This window comes from Balaenoptera ricei, chromosome 1 (genome assembly GCF_028023285.1).
Source record: "Balaenoptera ricei isolate mBalRic1 chromosome 1, mBalRic1.hap2, whole genome shotgun sequence".
Taxonomy (NCBI): Eukaryota; Metazoa; Chordata; class Mammalia; order Artiodactyla; family Balaenopteridae; genus Balaenoptera; species Balaenoptera ricei.
The window spans coordinates 12,628,680-12,648,450 of NC_082639.1; the positions used below are offsets into that span (position 1 = coordinate 12,628,680).

The 19,771-nt window shown below is 44.0% G+C and overlaps 1 protein-coding gene across 1 annotated transcript in view; it reads right to left on the reverse strand.

Annotated features, from left to right (window-relative positions):
• Window positions 1-323: 323 nt before the first annotated feature.
• The window catches only part of SPATA21 (spermatogenesis associated 21), a gene marked incomplete at its 5' end in the record, with an annotated part of 33,633 nt that continues 14,185 nt past the window's right edge, over window positions 324-19,771 (reverse strand). Inside the window, 6 exons of the mRNA XM_059899258.1 lie at window positions 324-381; window positions 898-1,075; window positions 1,892-2,067; window positions 16,000-16,117; window positions 16,236-16,307; window positions 18,521-18,658. Of these exons, the coding sequence (XP_059755241.1) occupies window positions 324-381; window positions 898-1,075; window positions 1,892-2,067; window positions 16,000-16,117; window positions 16,236-16,307; window positions 18,521-18,658 (740 nt within the window). The remainder of the gene's footprint in view (window positions 382-897; window positions 1,076-1,891; window positions 2,068-15,999; window positions 16,118-16,235; window positions 16,308-18,520; window positions 18,659-19,771) is intronic.

The window sequence follows — 19,771 nt, forward strand, 5'->3', positions numbered from 1 at the left end:
GTTCTGTGCTTTGAGAGTGCACAGGAGGTCAAGACTTTGAACCCAGGGCCACCTCTAGCAGGACTCCTGACCCTCGGCAGGGTTTTGAGGCGAGTCTTGCTTCAGAGGTGCTGAAGCCTGAGGGAGGCTGAGGCCCTCCGCTCTGAGAGCCGAGTGGAAGGGAGAAAGCCTGGGGCCTTCCCTGGCACCAGGCACAGGGGCTGAGGTTCTTATTGTTTATTGGCTTACCAGGCCACAAAAGCAAAATCCAGCAGCAGTCCCTGCCTGATGACCCGTCCGTCTGCAGGCCCTGAACAGCTGCCCAGAGTCAGGACTCCGCAGGGTCAGTGGGTTCGAGCCGGCACAGAACTGAGCCACTTGCGGCTGTCAGAGCTGGGTTCCCTAGGGAGAGAGGTGGAAGAGAAGGGTGGGAGGAAGTGAGCCACCCCATGTGCCCAAGGGGAGAGGAGTCCTTCCCAGGGAGGTGATGGGGCCAGCAGTCGGGCTCAGAGGCCTGATTCCAAGTCCAGTGTTCTTTTATCCCAGGATGCCTGGAAGAGGACTGCTGCAGGGGAAGCTTCCCTCCACCCAGCTGCTGAGCCTGTTTCCTACTACTCCTAACATGGAATCAGACTCGGGCAAAGGACTTAAACCCCCTGCATGAGAAAGGCAGGTAGTGCTACCGAGTCCCGGGCACAGAAAGGCGTAAGTACCCTGACTTAGGAACAGTCTACCTGGTACACAGACTCTCAAAGGTTAGTTTCTTCCCCCTTCCATCCTTTCCCCTTTTTCCTCCCTGGAACAACAGTCTCTGAGGCATCTCTTGGAAGGATGGATTCCCCTTGGGTTAGGCCAGGGACTTCATAAGGAAGGAGGTGGATGGGCCTGGGCTGGGGTCCCTGCCCTCTGGGTACCCACCTGCTTCTTTGAGATCCAGTCTGGAAGAAGAGGCTACGGGTGTCAGGGCCCAGGCTGGTGGGGGTACACAGCTCCAGCACATAGTGGCTGCCTTGCTTCCGGCGGACCGTATTCTTGTCCAGCCGCGGGCAGAGCGGGATGCAAGGCACCTGGGCATAGGGGCTTTGCAGGTTGGCAGCTGGCAAAGGTGGAAGAGGCAGGAGAGGGGAATGTTTCAGAGCACGTCCAGCCCTGGGAGGCACGCAGACCCATGTGAAATCCCAGCTTTGCCACATAACGACCTGGGTGGGTTTGGGCAAGTCACTTAACCTCTCTGAGCTTCTGCATAAGCTAGAGCTGATGGTGGTATCCACCTCAGAGTTGGTGATGAGGATTAAAGGGATAATATATGCAAAGCACTCAGCTAAATGCTGAGAACAGTGTAAGGGCTAATACCTGCTTAAAAAGGAGCACATGTCTTTGGGATGAGTCCTGGCAGAGTCTGATAGGCACACTCTAAAGACTCTGGAAAGCTTCTAGCCCATCACTTGGCACACAGTAGAAGTCTACTATTATGGGGAGGCAACCTTGCCCAGAGAAAAGGGCACAGGTTTTGCAGTCAGACCTGGGTATAAACTCCCCTTTCTGACACATGCTAGCTGTGGGGCCTTGGGCAAGTTGCTTAAACTTCAGCTTTCTCATCGTGAATACGTGGGGTAAATATGTGATTATGAGGATTAAATTCTAGCACGTCTGCAAAGGGCTTAGCACAGTGAGTGACCCCAGAGGGTGCTCAATAAATGATGAGGTGGGATTGCTAAGCACTCTTCCTTCTCAGTCCAGGCTCTTGGGACCAACCTGTGCTCAGGGCTAAGGCTCAGGGGAAAGAGTGTGCGAAAGGCTGGAGATGGGTGGTGATTATCAGCCAGCTGGCTGATGGCACACAGTTAAGCCCAAAGTGGGAAACCATGTCTCAGCTCCTGGGCCTGGCTGTGTGGGCACCCAGGGCCCTCACCATAGTTCTGCTGCTTCAGCTGGCTCAAGATCCTGAGGGCTCTTCGTTCTGGGACTTCCAAGGTGTCTGCCTGCTGCGGGTTGTAGGGAAGCTTCTTCCGGGACCGCAGCCGGCCAATGGCCGGTTCCATCTCTTGGGCCTTACAGGCGCCTTCCTTCAGCTTCTTCTGGTAATAGCTGGGGAGGCAGTGCCACCCAGCTCAGCCCGGCCGTGTTTAATTCACCCTCCTCCTCCCTTACTCTTCCTGAGCCCCTGTTCTGTCTGGCCAGCTCAAGAGCAGGGCCACAAGAGATCCAGGTTTTAGTCTTGGCTCAACCATTAACTTCCTGTGACTGTGGGCGAGTCACTGCCCTGCTCTGGGCCTCAGTCACCCCTATGTAAAGTGGGGGCAAATGGTTATCTCTACCGGTCACTGGAAGTCACTTGACTTCTCTAAGCAGATCAGTCAACGTTTTTATAAGGTTAAAAACAAAGATTAAATAACAAGACCCATTAAGCATTCAGCAAATTGACTCAAGGAAAGAGCATGGTAAATGTTGCCCATGATTTCTGTCACTGGTATTTTTACTTAGATGTGCAAGTGCTTTGTAAGCCAGCTGTGCAGTTAACTTCTCATCTTCCAGATTGCAGCTTAAGGGCCATCTCTTCCAGAAAGTCCTCTCTCCTCCAATAGACGAGTTAGGCTCCCACTATAGGCCCCCTGACAACTTGTACTTAACCCTATCACAGCCCACTTAATATTCTTAACTCATCACTACTTGCCTTTTCCCCACTAGACTGCAGCACCATTCATTCATTCATTCAAATATTTATTGAGTGTTTACTCTATGCTGGCCACTCACCTAAATGCTTGGGAAAGAGCAGTGCAGGAGATATTCATATAAGGTCCTTGTGTCATCTCTCAGCCCCACCTCTTACTCCAGCCACTGTCACAGCAACCACTTCTACGTGGGCCTCAACCAGCTCTGCACAGGGACAACCTGGCACAGTCTCACCTCAGGTCTTACCTCCTGCTGCTTGCTCCAGAGCCTCTCTGACACATATGCGCCCCAGAACTGCAGGGGAGTTAAACACCTGTGTGGGGCACCCTTGACAAAGGAACCAGCAGCTGAGGTATACAGGCTCCTCTCTCTTCCCCTGACGGTTCTGAGCCACCATTCATAGTCTCCTCAGAAGAGCCTGGGGATGGTTGACTCAGTAGTACATCATTGTACTGGCTTATCCTCCTTCTGTGTTCATGTCCCTTCCCTCACTTCTGCTCCCTGGTATCACTTTCTAAATCAACTACCTAGGCACATATCTAGTAGGAGAGTCAGACCATGAACAAGTAAATAAATTATGGTACCATGTGAGGAGTGATGGGTGTTCTGAGAGAAAGTAAAAGCTAAGTAGGAGGTAGTGATGAGCTATTTTGTCCACAGTAGTCAGTGAAAGTCTCGAGGTGGTGGCATTTGAGCAAAATGAGGGGAGGAAGCAAGCTAAGTGGATATTGGGAAGAAGCCTCTTTCAGTCAGAGGGAATGGCTTGTGAAAAGGCCAGGAGGTGCGAAAGAGCTTGGTGAGCTCTAGGAACAGAGGGGCTAGAGCTTGTGTGTGAGGGAGAAGGGGGTAGAAATGGGCAGCAAGATGGGAGGGCCAGACTACCTGGGACTTTGTAGGCAGTGATGAAGGGTAAGCATGCTACTCAGAGTGTCAGGAAGCCCTTAGGGCTTAAGCGGGGGGCTCTGCTAGGGCATCTGCCTATCCCTGAAGCCTGGAATTTGGGGTTTTAATGAGCTTCACACAGAGAAAATAGAAAATGAATACCAGAGCCCTCAAATGGAGATTGGCTCTAGACCCCTGTGTAAAATTAGAACCTGAAAAGGCAACATCCTGAGTAAAAAGATGGATTAGAAAATAACTTCACCCCACAGGTGCCAACAGGACATGAGCAGAGTGTGTGTAACTTTCTCGGTCACAATTTTAAAGGAAATTGCTTGCTCTCTACTTCCTCTCCTTCCCCTTCTTGTGGGCTTGAATTTAGATGTGTTGCTGGTAAATTGGCTTAGGATTGACCTAGGGAATGGTGGAAGAATAAGTGGGAAAGAAACTGGGTGCTTGAGCAACCTTGCCTTCCTGCCTGCTTCCTCCAAGCCATCAATATGAGAGAAATAAACTATATTGTTTTAACTATAGTACATTGGGGTCTATTCCTTAATGAATACACTAATCTAGAATTCTATACCTAGCTAAACTATTCAGTAAGTGTGATGGTAGAATCAAACACTTTTGTAGACATACAAAATCTCAGAACTCTTGCCTTCCATGCATCCTTTCTCAAGAAGGTACTGGAGGGCATGTTCTTCCAAAATGAGGGCATAAACCAAAAAAGAAAAGGAAGATATACATACAGAAAATAAGAGATCTAACACAGGAGAAAGACAAAAGTTAAAGGAAGATGGTGAAGGGAGATCCCACAATGGCAGTGCAACTGCCATAGAGGACAACCAGTTTAGATTGGATCACTATAGCTTAAAAGACAGAAATTTCAAGGGCTGGCATTCCCATACCTGTCGCTGAATTACTGCCTTTCTAACCCCAAAAAGCTACTGGTGAAACATGCTCCCTTTTTTTTTTTTTTTTTTTTTTTAAAGCAAATCAAACCAAGAAAGAGTAAGCAAACCAAGAAAAAGTAAGACATGTGATCCAGTAGACAGAATTCCAGAGGAAAGGAAGAAAGAATTCCTAGGATGACAACAAACTCCCAAGATGACGGCTCTGTAGCATGCCTAAGAAGAAATTAATCCAAAAATGAGAAGAATGGAATTACTTAGAAAATGCCTCCAAGGAAAACAAAGCTCTAGGAAGGTACAAGAATTGTCAATGAATACAAAGAAAAAAAAAAAATCAAGGCAATTGTCAACTTTTAGGAAATAAAAAAAAACAAGAAAGGAAATGAAATCATTATATAAAAAATGCTCAGCTATGAATAATTGTATAGCCATAATATTAGAAACCCCAAACATTTAGTAAAATTGATAATATATTTGAATGGGGAAGGAGGAGCTGAGGGGATAGTTGTATCAGACAGCTAAATTCTTACCATAACAAGAAGTCAGTAGATACAAGTCTAAAAATCATTAACCAAAATATTGTAGTACATCCATATTATGTAGAAGTAACTGCCAAAAATACCCAAGAAGAAAGAGAAAGCCTGGAGAGGGTGTGGAGAAAAGGGAACCCTCCTACGTTATTGGTGGGAACGTAAATTGGTGCAGCCACTATGAAAGACAGTATGGAGGTTCTTTTAAAAACTAAAAATAGAGTTACCATATGAACTAGCAATCCCACTCCTGGGCATATATCTGGAAAAGATGAAAGTTCTAATTTAAAAAGATACATGCACTCCAATGTTCATAGCAGAACTATTTACAATAGCCAAGACATGGAAGCAACCCAAATGTCCATCAACAGAGGACTGGGTAAAGATGATAAAATATAAAATGGAATTAAAAAAGAATGAAATAATGCCTTTTGCAGCAACATGGGTGGACCTAGAGATAATCATACCAAGTGAAGTAAGAGAAAAAACAAATATCATATGATATCACCTATATGTAGAATATTAAAAAAATGATATAAATGAACTTATTTACAAAACAGAAATAAACTCACATAGAACACAAACTAATTGGTACCAAAGGGGTAAGGGGGGGTGATAAATGAGGAGTTTGGGTTAAAATATACACACTACTATATAGAAAACAGATAAAGAACAAGGACCTACTGTATAGCACAGGGAAATATATTCAATATCTTGTAATAACCTATAGTGGAAAAGAATCTGAAAAAGAATATATGTATATATGTAACTGAATCACTTTGCTATACACCTGAAACATTGTAAATCAACTATACTTCAATTAAAACAAAACAAACAAAAAAACCTCCCCACAAAGAAAACAAGGTCCAAGCGGCTTCACTGTAAGTTCTATCAAACCTTTAGAGGAGACTGAATACCAAGATTTCATGAACTCTTTCAGGATATGAGAACACATAACTCATTTTATGATGCCAGCATTATACTAACAGGAACGCTAGATATCACCCAAAAAGTAAGTTAACGACCAATATCTCCTTTGAACATAGGTGCCAAAATTCTTAACAAAATAGCAGGTTGAATCCAATAATATATTAAAAGGGTAATACATTACAACTAAGTGGAGTTTTTCCAAAGAATACATTTTACATTGAAAAATCAGTTTTATCTACTATATTAACAGAATGTAAGAGAAAAACCTTGTAATCATCTCAAGATGCAGAAAAAGCATTTGACAAAATTCAACTCCCATTCATAATAAAAACAGCAAACTAGAAATAGAAAGGAACTTCCTCAACATGATAAAAGTATCTACAAAAATCCTATAGCTAAAATCAAGCTTAATGGCGAAAGATTGATTGCTTCCCCCATGATCAGGAACAAGGCAAAAATGTTTGCTGTCATCACTTTTGTTTTACTTAAGGTCTTAGCCGGTGTAATAAAACAAGAAAAAGGGGGCTTCCCTGGTGGTGCAGTGGTTGAGAATCTGCCTGCCAATGCAGGGGACACGGGTTCGAGCCCTGGTCTGGGAAGATCCCACATGCCGCGGAGCAACTAGGCCTGTGAGCCACAATTACTGAGCCTGTGCGTCTGGAGCCTGTGCTCCACAACAAGAGAGGCCGAGATAGTGAGAGGCCCGCGTACTGCGATGAAGAGTGGCCCCCACTTGCCGCAACTAGAGAAAGCCCTCGCACAGAAACGAAGACCCAACACAGCCATAAATAAATAAATAAATAAAAATTTTAAAAAATTGGTTAAAGAAGGGGTTTCAGCAGCTTTGGCTGTAAAAAAAAAAACAAGAAAAAGGAATAAATGCTAATGGATTGGAAAGGAAGAAGTAAAGCTTTTTTCACAGATGACATCATTGTGTGTGTAAAAATCTTAAGAAATCTATTATAAAAAGCTACCAGCACTAATAAGTGAGTTTAGCAAGGTCATAGGATACAAGATCAATATACAATAATAAGCTATACTTCTATAATACCAGCAATGAGCAATTGGAAAATGGAAACATCTACAACAGTATAAAATATGAAATACTTATGGATATATATATATATATATATATATATATATATATATATTTTAAAGCTTCTTAACCATGAACTCTCATGCTTTGCAGAGGTCTTAACTCTCAGCACCTTATCACTACTCATGGATATATGCAACAAAACATGTAAAAGATCTACATCTTGAAAACTACAAAATCCTGCTGAAATTAGAGACTTAAATTTTAAGTGAAGAGTTATACCATGTTCATGGACTGAAAGACTTATTATTATTAAGATGTCATTTCTCCCAAAATGAACATATAGATTCAATGCAATCCCAACAAAATACCAGCAGGCTCTTTTATAGAGATTGACAAACTGATTCTAAAATTTATATAGAAATGCAAAGGACCTAGAATAGAACAGGATCTAGAACTCTTTGAAAAAGAACAACTTGGAGGACTTAACTCTACCTGATTTGAATACTTACTATAAAGCTGCAGTAATCAAGACCTATGTGGTATTTGCAGAAATATAGACACAGGAAGAGAATAAAGAATCCAGAGGTAAACCCAAGTGTATATGGTCAATTAATTTGGGGGGGGGGTACCTTCTATTTATAGTGTATTTTTTTTTCTTAACTAAGTTTTTTTTTGATAGACTTTTTTAGATTCACAGAAAATTGAGTAGAAAGTACAGAGAGTTCCCATATACCCGCTGCCCTTCCCCCACACACACCCACAGACTCCCCCATGATCAACATCTCCCACCAGAGTGGTACATTTGTTACAACTGATGAACTTACACTGACATATCATTATTACCATAAGGCCATAGTTTACCTTAGGGTTCGCTCATAGTGTTGTACATTGTATGAGTTGTGACAAATGTGAAACGACATGTATCTACCATTATGGTAATACAGAATAGTTCCATTGCTCTAAAAATCTGTGCTCCACTTCCCTCCCTCTCCCCTCACTCCAGTAAGCACTGATCTTTTTACTGTCTCCATTGTTTTGTCTTTTCCAGAATGTCACATAGTTGGAACTGTAAAGTATGTAGCCTTTTGAGATCAGTTTTTTTCACGTAGCAATATGCATTTAAGTTTCCTCTGTCTTTTCATGGTTTGATGGCCCTTATTAGTGCTGAATATTCCACTGTATAGGTGTAGCACAGTTAATTTTGTGTGGACTAAGTTTTCAATTCATTTGGGTAAATACCAAGGAGCACAATTGCTGGACCATATTGTAAGAGTTTGTTTAGTTTTGTAAGAAACCACCAAACTGGAACTTCCCTGATGGTACAGTGGTTAAGAATCCGCCTGCCAGTGCAGGGGACACGGGTTCGATCCCTGGTCCGGGAAGATCCCACATGCCGCAGAGCAACTAAGCCTGTGCCCCACAACTACTGAGCCTGTGCTCTAGAGCCCGCATGCCACAGCTACTGAAACCCACGCACCTAGAGCCCAAGCTCCACAACAAGAGAAGCCACCACAATGAGAAGCCCGCACACCGCAACTAGAGAAAGCCCATGTGCAGCAATGAAGTCCCAACGACGAAGACCCAATGCAGACAAAAATTAATTAATTAATTAATTAATTAAAAAAAAAAAAAAAACCACCAAACTGTCTTCCAAAGTGGCTGTACCATTTTGCATTCCCACCAGAAATGAAACAAGTTCCTTTTTTTAAATAGATTTATTTTATTTATTTATTTATTTATTTTTGCTGCATTGGGTCTTACATGTTTACGTATGCATATATATATATATATATATATATATAAAAATATGTATGTAATGTTTTTCTACTCCAGATGGTATTGATAAAAATTAACTTGTAAGAGAGCTGTATTTAACTGGCTTAAAGAAAGGGGAAAAAAAGCTTATATAAATTAAGACTAGTTAAACAAGCATATGTTATCTCTACCAGATGTTTAACATTATAATGCTATGAATTCAACCTAAGAACAAAATGTACAATTAAAGTGCATTGTTTGATGTATGTCAACCATGACAGTAAATTAAAAGTAAAAAAGAATGGAGAGAGCCATATGTTTAACTTTCTAGGTTCTTTGTCTCTGTGATTTCTTTTTTTCTTTTTTAATTTTTATTTCTTTTTGTATTTTGTCCGCGCTGTGCAGCTTGTGGGATGGTTCCTGGACCAGGAATCGAACCCAAGCCTCCACAGTGAAAGCGCCAAATCCTAACCACTAGGCCACCAGGGAACTCTGTGATTTCTGATACTTTACTGATTTGTCCACAAAGAAACTATATATATATATATATATATATATATATATATATATACACACATACACACACACACACACACTAATATATATATATATACACACACTATTATATATATTAGTATGTGTATAGATCTGAATCACTTTGCTGTACACCTGAAACTAACACAACATTGTAAATCAACTACACTTCAATAACAAAAAAAGTTTTACAAACAAATTAGTCTTACTCTGATTATCCGATAAAAATGGAACTGATTGTGGAGAGAAAAATTCTCTGTTTCAATAAAAACTATAACACACCTTTGTAGGTTGTTGAACAGTTCACTTACTTTGAGCTTTTTGTCCTCTTTATAAACTGGCTCCTGCCACTTTGTGTATTCACAAAGTGAATCAACGTTTCTAGTAATCAACATTTCTAGTAATCAACATTTCTAGTTTCCCCCCACCCTCCTGACCTGGCATCACTGAAAACTAGAACTGCCCTTTTCTCAATGCCCTGCAAGCTAAAGCGACTTAATGTAAACTTCAAAAAGAAAAAATCACTGCAACAGATCATGTATAACAACCCTGTATGCCTGCTGCTGCTGTTAGTTCACTGGAACACCCAATGCCATCACCAAAGACATTCAAACAGCAAGCCAGAAAATTCATCAGAGAGCCACCAGATAGCCTCACTCCATCTTTTTTTGGCCACTGTGTGGCATGCAGGATCCGAGTTCCCCAACTAGGGATCGAACACGTGCCCCCTGCAGTGGAAGCGCAGAGTTTCAACCACTGGACCGCCAGGGAAGTCCCTCAATCCACCATCTAAAGATGCTTTGAACCTGACATGTAAGAATCTCACAATTAACTGCCCTCTGGCCTCAAAAACTGAGTTTACAATTTATTCTAACCATTAACCTCTGTTTCTCTTTTGTTTCCAAAGAAATGCCCCTCATTAAATGCTTGCTAGCAGCTCACCATATAAAGGCCTAAGTTAGGTGGGTGCCCTACTCCCACCTATACCATCGCCTCCTAAAATGAGCTCCGACTGTCACTGAACTGACCTGTTCTCAGGACTAAGCGATGGACCCAGGCAAATACAGGATCATGTGCTTAGATTTGTTCTTTTCTGCTTGTTCCGATCTATGTTTTCCTCCGCCTTTCACAGATCTCTTTGCAACTTCTAACCCGACTTTTTCTCCACAGCCACCAACTCAGCTTTTATAGCTACTTTATTTATTTATTTTTGGCTGTGTTGGGTCTTCGGTTCGTGCGAGGGCTTTCTCTAGTTACGGCAAGTGGGGGCCACTCTTCATCGCGGTGCGCGGGCCTCTCACTATCGCGGCCCCTCCCGCTGCAGGGCACAGGCTCCAGACGCGCAGGCTCAGTAGTTGTGGCTCACGGGCCCAGCTGCTCCGTGGCATGTGGGATCTTCCCAGACCAGGGCTCGAACCCGTGTCCCCTGCATTGGCAGGCAGATTCTCAACCACTGCGCCACCAGGGAAGCCCCAACAACTCAGCTTTTAATAGATGAAACTTCTAGGGAAGTGCCAGATGGAGGAAATGAAGGCGTTTAGGACATGCCACTCCAATATGTGCCACTTCGGCATGTTGGTTATTTTGAGTTAAAGGCACTTGAAAAACAGTAGATGCAAGAAGGGTCCACTGGCTTTTTCTTTCTAAAAGCAGGAGACAAAATTCCCAGGTGAAAGCTGCCGTCCCTGAACCAGGAGGAAGAAACATTCTTATCACAAGAGAGGAAGAGGGAATTTCGCGGTGGTCCAGTGGTTAGGACTCCGCGCTTTCACTGCTGTGGGCCAGTGTATACGTGTGGTGTGGCCAAAGAAAAAAACAAAAAAAAGAAGAGTCCAGGCCAAGAGAACTCTACAAACAGACATGGTTAAAATAACTCTTATCTTCCTCATTCTGCATATATATATATATATATATATATATATATATATATTTTTTTTTTTTTTTTTTTGGCTGCGCTGGGTCTTCGTTGCTGCGTGTGGGCTTTCTCTAGTTGCAGTGAGCGGGGGCTAAGCCTCGTTGCGGTGCGCGGGCTTCTTATTGCGGTGGCTTCTCTTGTTGCACAGCACAGGCCCTGGGTGCACGGGCTTCAGTAGTTGTGGCACACAGGCTCAGTAGTTGTGGCTCGTGGGCTCTAGAGCACAGGTTCAGTAGTTGTGCCACACGGGCTTAGTTGCTACGCGGCATATGGGATCTTCCTGGACCAGGGCTCGAACCCATGTCCCCTGCATTGGCAGGCGGAATCTTAACCACTGCGTCACCAGGGAAGCCCCTGCCCATATATTTTAGTTACTTTTCTACAGCTGCTGCTCTTTTTTTAACCTTGTATGCAAGCCCCTGGGCCTTGTCAGTTCTTTGGGTCTTCCTTATTCTTGTCAGGGCTCCCATGTGCGTGTAAGTTAAACTTGTATGCTTTTCTCCTGTTAGTCTGTCTTACATAAGTCCCAGCTGGAAGCTCTTAAGAGGGTAAAGGAAAATTTTACCTCCCCTACACACTAAATGTCATTTTTTACTTGAAAAAAGGACAAACTATGGTTATGCAGCCTTGTGTATTTTGGCGGATATTTTCTTGAAAATGGATGAAGTTAGCCCATCCTTTCAAGGAAAACAACTGACAGCATTTGTTACCTATGACAAAATTAAAGCTTTCAAGTAAAAAATTAGAATTTGGGAAAACAAATCCATTATCATGGGGCTTCCCTGGTGGTCCAGTGGTTAAGACTCCGAGCTCCCCATGTAGGGGTCCCGGGTTTGATACCTGGTCAGGGAACTCAGATCCCCACATACTGCAACTAAGCCCAAGTGCTCTAGAGCCCACACACTGCAACTAGAGAGCCCGTGCACCGCCACGAAGAGCCTGAGTGCCCACGTGCCACAATGAAGACCCAGTGCAGCCAAAATAATATAAATAATAAATAAAAATAAAATTTAAAAAAATCCATTATAATAAGCATGCATCATATGCATGTTCATACACAGAATAGTTTAACAGTCAAATGAGTGAACTGTAGCCTCACACAACACTTCTAATATTTAAAAACAATTTTTTTTAAAGCAAGGATGACTTTATTTTATTTATTTATTTATTTTTGGCCATGCCACGTGGCTTGTGGAATCTTAGTTCCTCAACCAAGGATCCAACTTGGGCCCCAGCTGTGAGAGTGCCAAGTCCTAACCACTGGACCGTCAGGGAATTCCATAAAGACTTTTCTGACATTAGGGGTGATAATAATTATACGTATAATATATAGAATAACTACAATGAAATGTGTCAACATTTAGAAGATACGCAATATGTTCTAAATGAACAATGCATGTTACAAAAGCCATTCATGGGAAAAGATCCATTTAAACTACAAAACAGACCAATAGATTTTTATTTAAAAGAGTACGAGGGTACTTCCCTGGCAGTGCAGTGGATAGGACTCTGCTCCCAATGTAGGGGACCTGGGTTCGATCCCTGGTCAGGGAACTAGATCCCACATGCATGCTGCAACTAAGAGTTCTCCTGCCACAACTAAGGAGCCCTGGAGCTGCAACTGAGGAGCCTGCTGGCCGCAACTAAGACCCCACGCAACCAAATAAATAAATAAATATTTTTTTTAAAAAAGAGTACAACGAACAGTTCACAGATATGGCTTCAGATTCCATATTGCAACCAACTTTTAAGACACTACTGCTCGTCAAGTTTGGTGTACTATCAAAGAAAAATACCTCCATGATATGTGGGATATTAAGTGAAAAGGCTATTAAAATACTTTTTCCAATTACATATTTGTGTGAGGCCGGATTTCTTCATATACTTCAACCAAAACGACAGATTGCAACAGATTGAATGCAGAAGCATATAGGAAAATCCAGCCAACTTCTTTTGTTCCAGACACTGAAGAGATTCTCAATATTGTAAAGCAATGCCATTCTTCTCATTAACTTTCTTGTTTGTTTGTTTTGGAAAATATTGTTATTTTTTCATTTAAAATTAACATTAACATGTAATGGGATTATCTTTGTTAAATAAATTAATAGATATTTTTTAGATCTCTCAGTTTTAAGTTCATATATAGAAAATATTGACTGTTTCCTAGACCAAAAAGTTTTAAAACTGCTGCTCTGGAGAAACTCTTGCCCAGGTATCCTGGAGACATATACAAAATATTAACACTGTTTCTACCATGGCTGGAAACTGAACATAGACCTAATGTCCATCTGCAGAACAAATACATATATTGTGATGTAGTCATACCAGATAATAGTATGTAGCAGTGAAAATGATAAATGATCTACAGCTATGCATAAGAACATGGATGAGTCACAAATACATAACACTGAGAAGAAAAAGCAAGTAACAGAGGACTTATGAGTCCACTCCGATAGAGGTAAAAAATATGGAAAGCTAAACAATAAAGTATTCAAGAATACAAACAAGTGTGAGTCAAAATTTAAAAGTGCCACTGCAGGGCTTTCCTGGTGGCACAGTGGTTAAGAATCCGCCTGCCAATGCAGGGGACACGGGTTTGAGCCCTGGTCCGGGAAGATCCCACATGCCGTGGAGCAACTAAGCCCATGCGCCACAACTACTGAGCCTGTGCTCTAGGGCCCGTGTGCCACAACTACTGAGGCCACGTGCCACAGCTAGTGAAGCCCATGTGCCTAGAGCCCGTGCTCCGCAACAAGAGAAGCCACTGCAATGAGTAGCCCGCACACCGCAACGAAGAGTAGCTCCCGTTCACCACAACTAGAGAAAGCCCGCGCACAGCAACAAAGACCCAACGCAGCCAAAATAAATAAATAAATAAATATGTAAATAAAATTTATTAAAAAAAAAAAAGTGCCACTGCATATCCACCAGACTGACTGAAACTAGCAAGACTGACAGTATGGATTTGCACAAGATGTGGAGCAACTGGAACTCTGGTACATTGTTGATGTGAGTGTAAAATGGTAGAATCACTTAGATAAAAAAGTCTGGCGGTTTCTTGTAAGTAAAATACACCTATCCTATGACCCAGCAATTCCATTTCTGGGTATTTACCCAAGTAACAAAATATATGTCCACACAAAGACTTGTACAAAAATGTTAATAGCAGCTTTACTCATTATAACCCAAAACTGAAAACAGCTCAGAAATCTACCCATGAAAGGATGGATGAATGAACTGTGGTATATTCATCCAATGGGATACAATAATAAGGAGGAGTGAACCGTTGCTGCCCACAGCAACGTGGATGAATCTCAAAAGCATTATGCTGAGTGAAAGAAGCTAGACACTAATGACATATACGGTTTGTTTCCATTTATATGAAGTTGTCAGACAGGCAAAACCAATCTGTAATGGAAAAAAAAAATTAGAAGAGTGATTGCCTCTGGGCGGGGGGGACGGTTCAGGGACCAACTGGGAAGGGTCATGAGGGCACTTTCTGGAATGATGGTAAAGTTCTGTATATCTTGAAAGGGGTTCAGGTTGCTGGGGTGTGGGCATGTGTTGAGACCCATTCAATGATACAGTTAAGATCTGTGAATTTCACTGAATGTACATTATACCTCACAATATGCGGGGGGGGGGGGGAACTCTATACAAATATTGATCATTAGCTAATGCCATGTATGCTGAAGTATTTAGAGGGAAATAACTCATTTACTTTGAAATGAATAAAAAAATAATACAGATCGATGAACAGATAGAGGGATAGAAGCATGGCAAAAGAAGTATGGTAAAATGGCAACAGTAGAATCTAGGTGGTGGGTATATAAATGTTCACTGTAAAGTTCTTTTAACTTTGCCATATGTATGAAATTTTCAATAAACGATAAGGGAAGAAATAAGCAGTGAAATTTTAAAACAAAAAGCAAAGGAATAAGGGTTGGTTCTTGTTAGGGAGAAAGTACTTTGTGATTGGGGTAGGGCACACAAGGGCTTCAAGATTACTGGAATTATCTATTTTTAAACTGGAGAAATTGATAGCTGGGAATTTGTTTTATTGCTTTTAAAATTATACATTTGCCGTCTTCAGAGTTATATATGTTTAGTGATTTATAGATGCCGGGAGGAAGAAAGATCTCTTGTCTTTGGGGTTTGCTAAGTTGGTATTAGTGGAACAGCCTGCAGTCATTCTCCCTCCTCCAGCCCCTGCCGAAAAAGCCTGGTCTGTTGCAGGAAAAAATGATCCAACTTTCTGAGCGATAGGGACAAGCTTCTGTGTGCTGCAAGCGAGACCAGGTGGGCCATTCTGCCTTGACCCTCTGCTTCTAGCCCTCGAATGTTCATGTTGTTTTTGTACACAGCCGTCTCTTCCTTAGGTGAACCACTAACCACCCACTAGCCCACTCTGGCAACGTGGGGAGGCTTCCACCTCGTGTTCTCTAGCCCTAGACAGGCCCTATCACATTCCCTTTCTGGGACTGCTGTATGAGTACTGCAAGAAGGTATTCCTCTTGCTGCTGAGGTTGCAAAACAAGGAGGGTATGAGTAGAGTAGAGGCTGCCGGTTGCCATCCTTCCCACTGTGGGAAGAGCCTCGCTGAGCTTGAAGCTAATGCAGAGATGAGCAGGAGAGATAAAGCCTGAATGGTATCATCTGGTCTCCTAGATCCAGCCATTCCTGAGGCCCTGAGAAGTGATGCGAGCCAGTACATTCCCCTGTTGTGTAAGCCAGTTTTATGTGGGTTTCACTGGCAACTGAGTGTCCTAATTATCGAAAGCCCTCAGCTGCCAAAACGCTAGGTGCCATTTCTGTGTCCGCAACCCTCCACTCCCAACAGCCAGTCCTACTCACCTGGTGATCTCCTCTAAGGCTGCCTCAGGTAAGGCCAGCATCTCCACCAGCAGGGACAGGATCTCAAAGAGCAGAGTGCGGGGGTTTGGGGGAGCCGTGTCCGTCAGGGCCTTCTCTTCTGGGGACGTGGGATGGTGGCTGCCGTTACCACTTAACAGCCCTGGATGCCTAATGGCCCCAGCAGCCACCTGGCCCCTCCCCCCAGCTCTGAGTGCCCTGGGCTCACCCCTGCTCACCCACAGAGCAGAAGAAGCGCTTGGTGTCTGTCATCACAGCCAAGAAGTCTTTGAAGTTCACGTGGCCGTCTCCTGTGGAGGCCAGAAGAATACAGGGTGGCCAGGGGCCTTTCAGAGCAGGCTCGGGCATTGCGACCCAGGCACGGTTATTAGCATTTACTCATTGGGTTTGATTATAAAAGTAACGCATATTCAATGCAGAGAGCGTGGTGCACACAGGAAAGTAGAAGGTGAAAATTAAAATCTCCTGGGTTAGAAGCTCCCAGAAGTTCCTGGAAGCAGCAGACTGGGTTCATGTCATAGGTGTACCACTTACTATCTTTGTGACCTTGGCAAAGTCTCTTAACCCCACTAAGCCCTAGTTTTCTCATCTATAGGGTGAGGACGACCATAACACCTTTCTCATGGGAGAGAAATTGAGGCAACGTGCTCAGAATAGGGCCATGCATATAATATACGCTCATTAAATGTCAGCAACTCTTATTACAGTGTGCTAGTCTCTGCATGAGAACATATTTGTACCTACAATTTTCCCACTTCGGCCTTCAAAGCCCTGCTAGACCTGCCTGTTACCTGTCTCCAGCCTCACCTGGTACCAAACTCCTTAACGCTAACCTGCTCTCCCACCAGGGGCCACATTCTTCCCTGTTGCGGGCCTTTGCGCGTGCTGCTTCCTCTTCCTAGAATTCTCTCCACCACCCTCCAACTCTTTTTGTTTGTTTGTTTGTTTTTTGTTTGTTTGTTGTGGCCGTGCAGGATCTTAGTTCCCCAACCAGGGATTGAACCCGGGCCCCGGCAGTGAAAACGCAGAGTCGAAAACGCGGAGTCCTAACCACTGGACTGCCAAGGAATTCCCTCCAATTCATTCACTTAATGCTCCCCCTTGACCATCACTTCCTTAGGGAAGTCAGACCAGTGCAGGTCAGACCCCCTGTTGGACACTCTCATAGAACCCTAGTACTTGAACCACACACTCATAAGATCTGGGATTTAACTGAAGCTCTGGGAGACAGGAACTGGCTGTTTTGTTCTGCACTGTGTCTTCAGGGCTTAAGACAGAGAGGTGCTTGGCAAATGTTCTCTGAACTACTTGACAAATTAATGAGTGGTCTCTAATTCTTAAAGCCACCCTTGCGGGGGGGGGGGCACCTAATACTCTTATCCCCATGTCACAGATGAGACCTGAGGCATAGACAAAAGTAGGCTGTTGCCTGGGGTCATGTAGGGGCCGAGCTGAGGTGAATTCTTAGCTTGTGCCTGAGGATTCGAGCTCAGGCAGTGATGGAGGAAGCAGAGCTGACACTCAGAGGTCAGGAGCCCAGGCCCCCTACAGCTCCGCTGTGTTCCCTGCATCTAGCCAACCAAACCACATGTGATGCTTCTCACCCTGTGCCCTATTCCCTTTGTCCAGGTTATTTCTGCCACCAGCAATGCCCTTCTTCCTTCCTCTCTCCCTGCCTAACTCCTGCTTCATCTTTCACAATTTGGCTCAGGCATCACCTCCTCCAGGAAGCCTTCCTTCCTGATCCCTTCCTCCAAGCCACCTTAAGCGCTGCTTCCTTTGGCAACTCTTCCTTCTGTGTCATTGACTGTGTGAGCACCTCGAGGGCAGGTCTCATAGGTCTTACACATGTCTTTATTCCCAGTGCCCAGCACAGGAATGGACACACAGTAGGCAGTTAATAAATATTTAGTGAATGAATAATACCAGCAGTTAATGTCTCCCAGATGCATGCTGTGCACCAAGCGTTGTGCTCCATGCTTTGCCTAGATTATCTCATTTAATTATTTTAGCAGCCCAGTGAGATGGGTATTGCTGTAAGCCCCGTTTTACAGGTGGGGAAACTGAGACTTGGTGAACTTCAGTGATTTGTCCAAGGTCATACAGCTGGTAAAATGAGTGACCAAGCCACGGAGGAATGTCCGATGAAGCACATGTAAAGCTCCGGAAGGAGTGCTCAGAGATCACCTACATCTTAGGTCAGGAAATAAGTCTTGGTCATCTCTGGGTCCCCAGAACCTGGCACTGAGTAGGTACTCAGGGAGCCCTAACTTTGGGGCCAGGGACCAGCTACATCATTTGTGGGGCCCAGTTCAAAATGAAAATGCAGAATAGGGCCCCTCTTTCAAAAATTATCAAGAATTTCTAGACTGTAACAGCAGCAGAGCATTAAACCAAAGTCAGGACCTTGTAAGCGCAGAGCCCTGTGTGACTGCACAGGTCTCATGCTGCCAATGAACCTGACCCTGCCTGGGGTTCAGGATGAAGCCTCCCCCCAACTCACCATCGATGTCAGCACTGCTCAGGGCATCCTCCACCTGGGCCGGCGTCAGGGAGATGCCCACGCGGAGCAGGATGTTCTCCAGGCTCTGTGCATCCACCTTGCCATGACCACTGACGATCTCAAAGTAGCTGCGGAAGGCTGGGGTGGGCAGTGGGGTTATGTTTCTACCATCCATCCCATCCGCTCCAACCAGCCCCTGTCCAGCCTTCTCTATCACCATGGCTGGGTGGAGGGACAAACTTAACTAAGAGTGAAAGCGGAGGGGTGTGGGCCCATTGACTCACTTCACTTTCTAGTACAAGGTCAGACCAAGGGCTCAGCTGGTGTGGCAAAAGCTAAGCTAGTTAGCCACCTTCACCTTGCATCAGAACATGCCCACTTTAGGGCACCCCTGCTGTGTGCCAGGCACTGTGCTAAGCTCTTTATAGCCATGTTCTCATTTAATTCTTACAGCAGCCTGGTACGAGTAGAATGCTTATTCCCTTGTAAAGATGGGGAAATTGAGGCTCAGAGGTTAGAGGACCAGGTAGATCTTTCTGACTCTGAGTCTGTGCCTTGGCTTTGGGGCTCTGCAGTTACTTATCTGGATAGACATAGGCTCTAAGACACCTTCATTTGTCTGGACCAGAGCAGAGGACCAGGAACAATGCTGAGAAAGTCCCAGAACAGCACCAATTGTTAGAAGAGTCGTGTCCTGGTCATAACGTGTGTGGTGTCTGGTTTCACAGCCCACAGCAAAATCCAGGTTAGAATCAACAGACCTAGTGATAAGACGGGCTCTGCCATTTACTAAGAAGCTGGGTTGCTGTTACGAGCTAAATTGTGCCCGCTGCCTAAACTCATATGTTGAAACCCTAATACCAGCCCACCCCCATATCTTAGAATGTGATGATGTTTGGAGATAGGACCTTTAAAGAGGTGATTAAGTTAAAATGAGGCCATTGGGGTGGCCCCTAGTCCAACCTAACTGGTGTCCTTAAGAGAAGAGGAAACTTGGGCACACAAGAGACACCAGGGATGTGTGTGCACAGAGGAAAGACCATGTGAGGATACAGGGAGAAGGCAGATGTCTGCAAGCCAAGGAGAGAGGCCTCAGAAGAAACCAAACATACCAACACCCTGATCTTGGACTTCTAGCCTCCAGAACTATGAGAAAATAAATTTTAAGCCACTCATTTTGCGGTACTTCATTATGGCAGCCTGAGCAAGCTAATATAGTTGCCATGGGCAAGTCACTGTACTTCTCTGAGC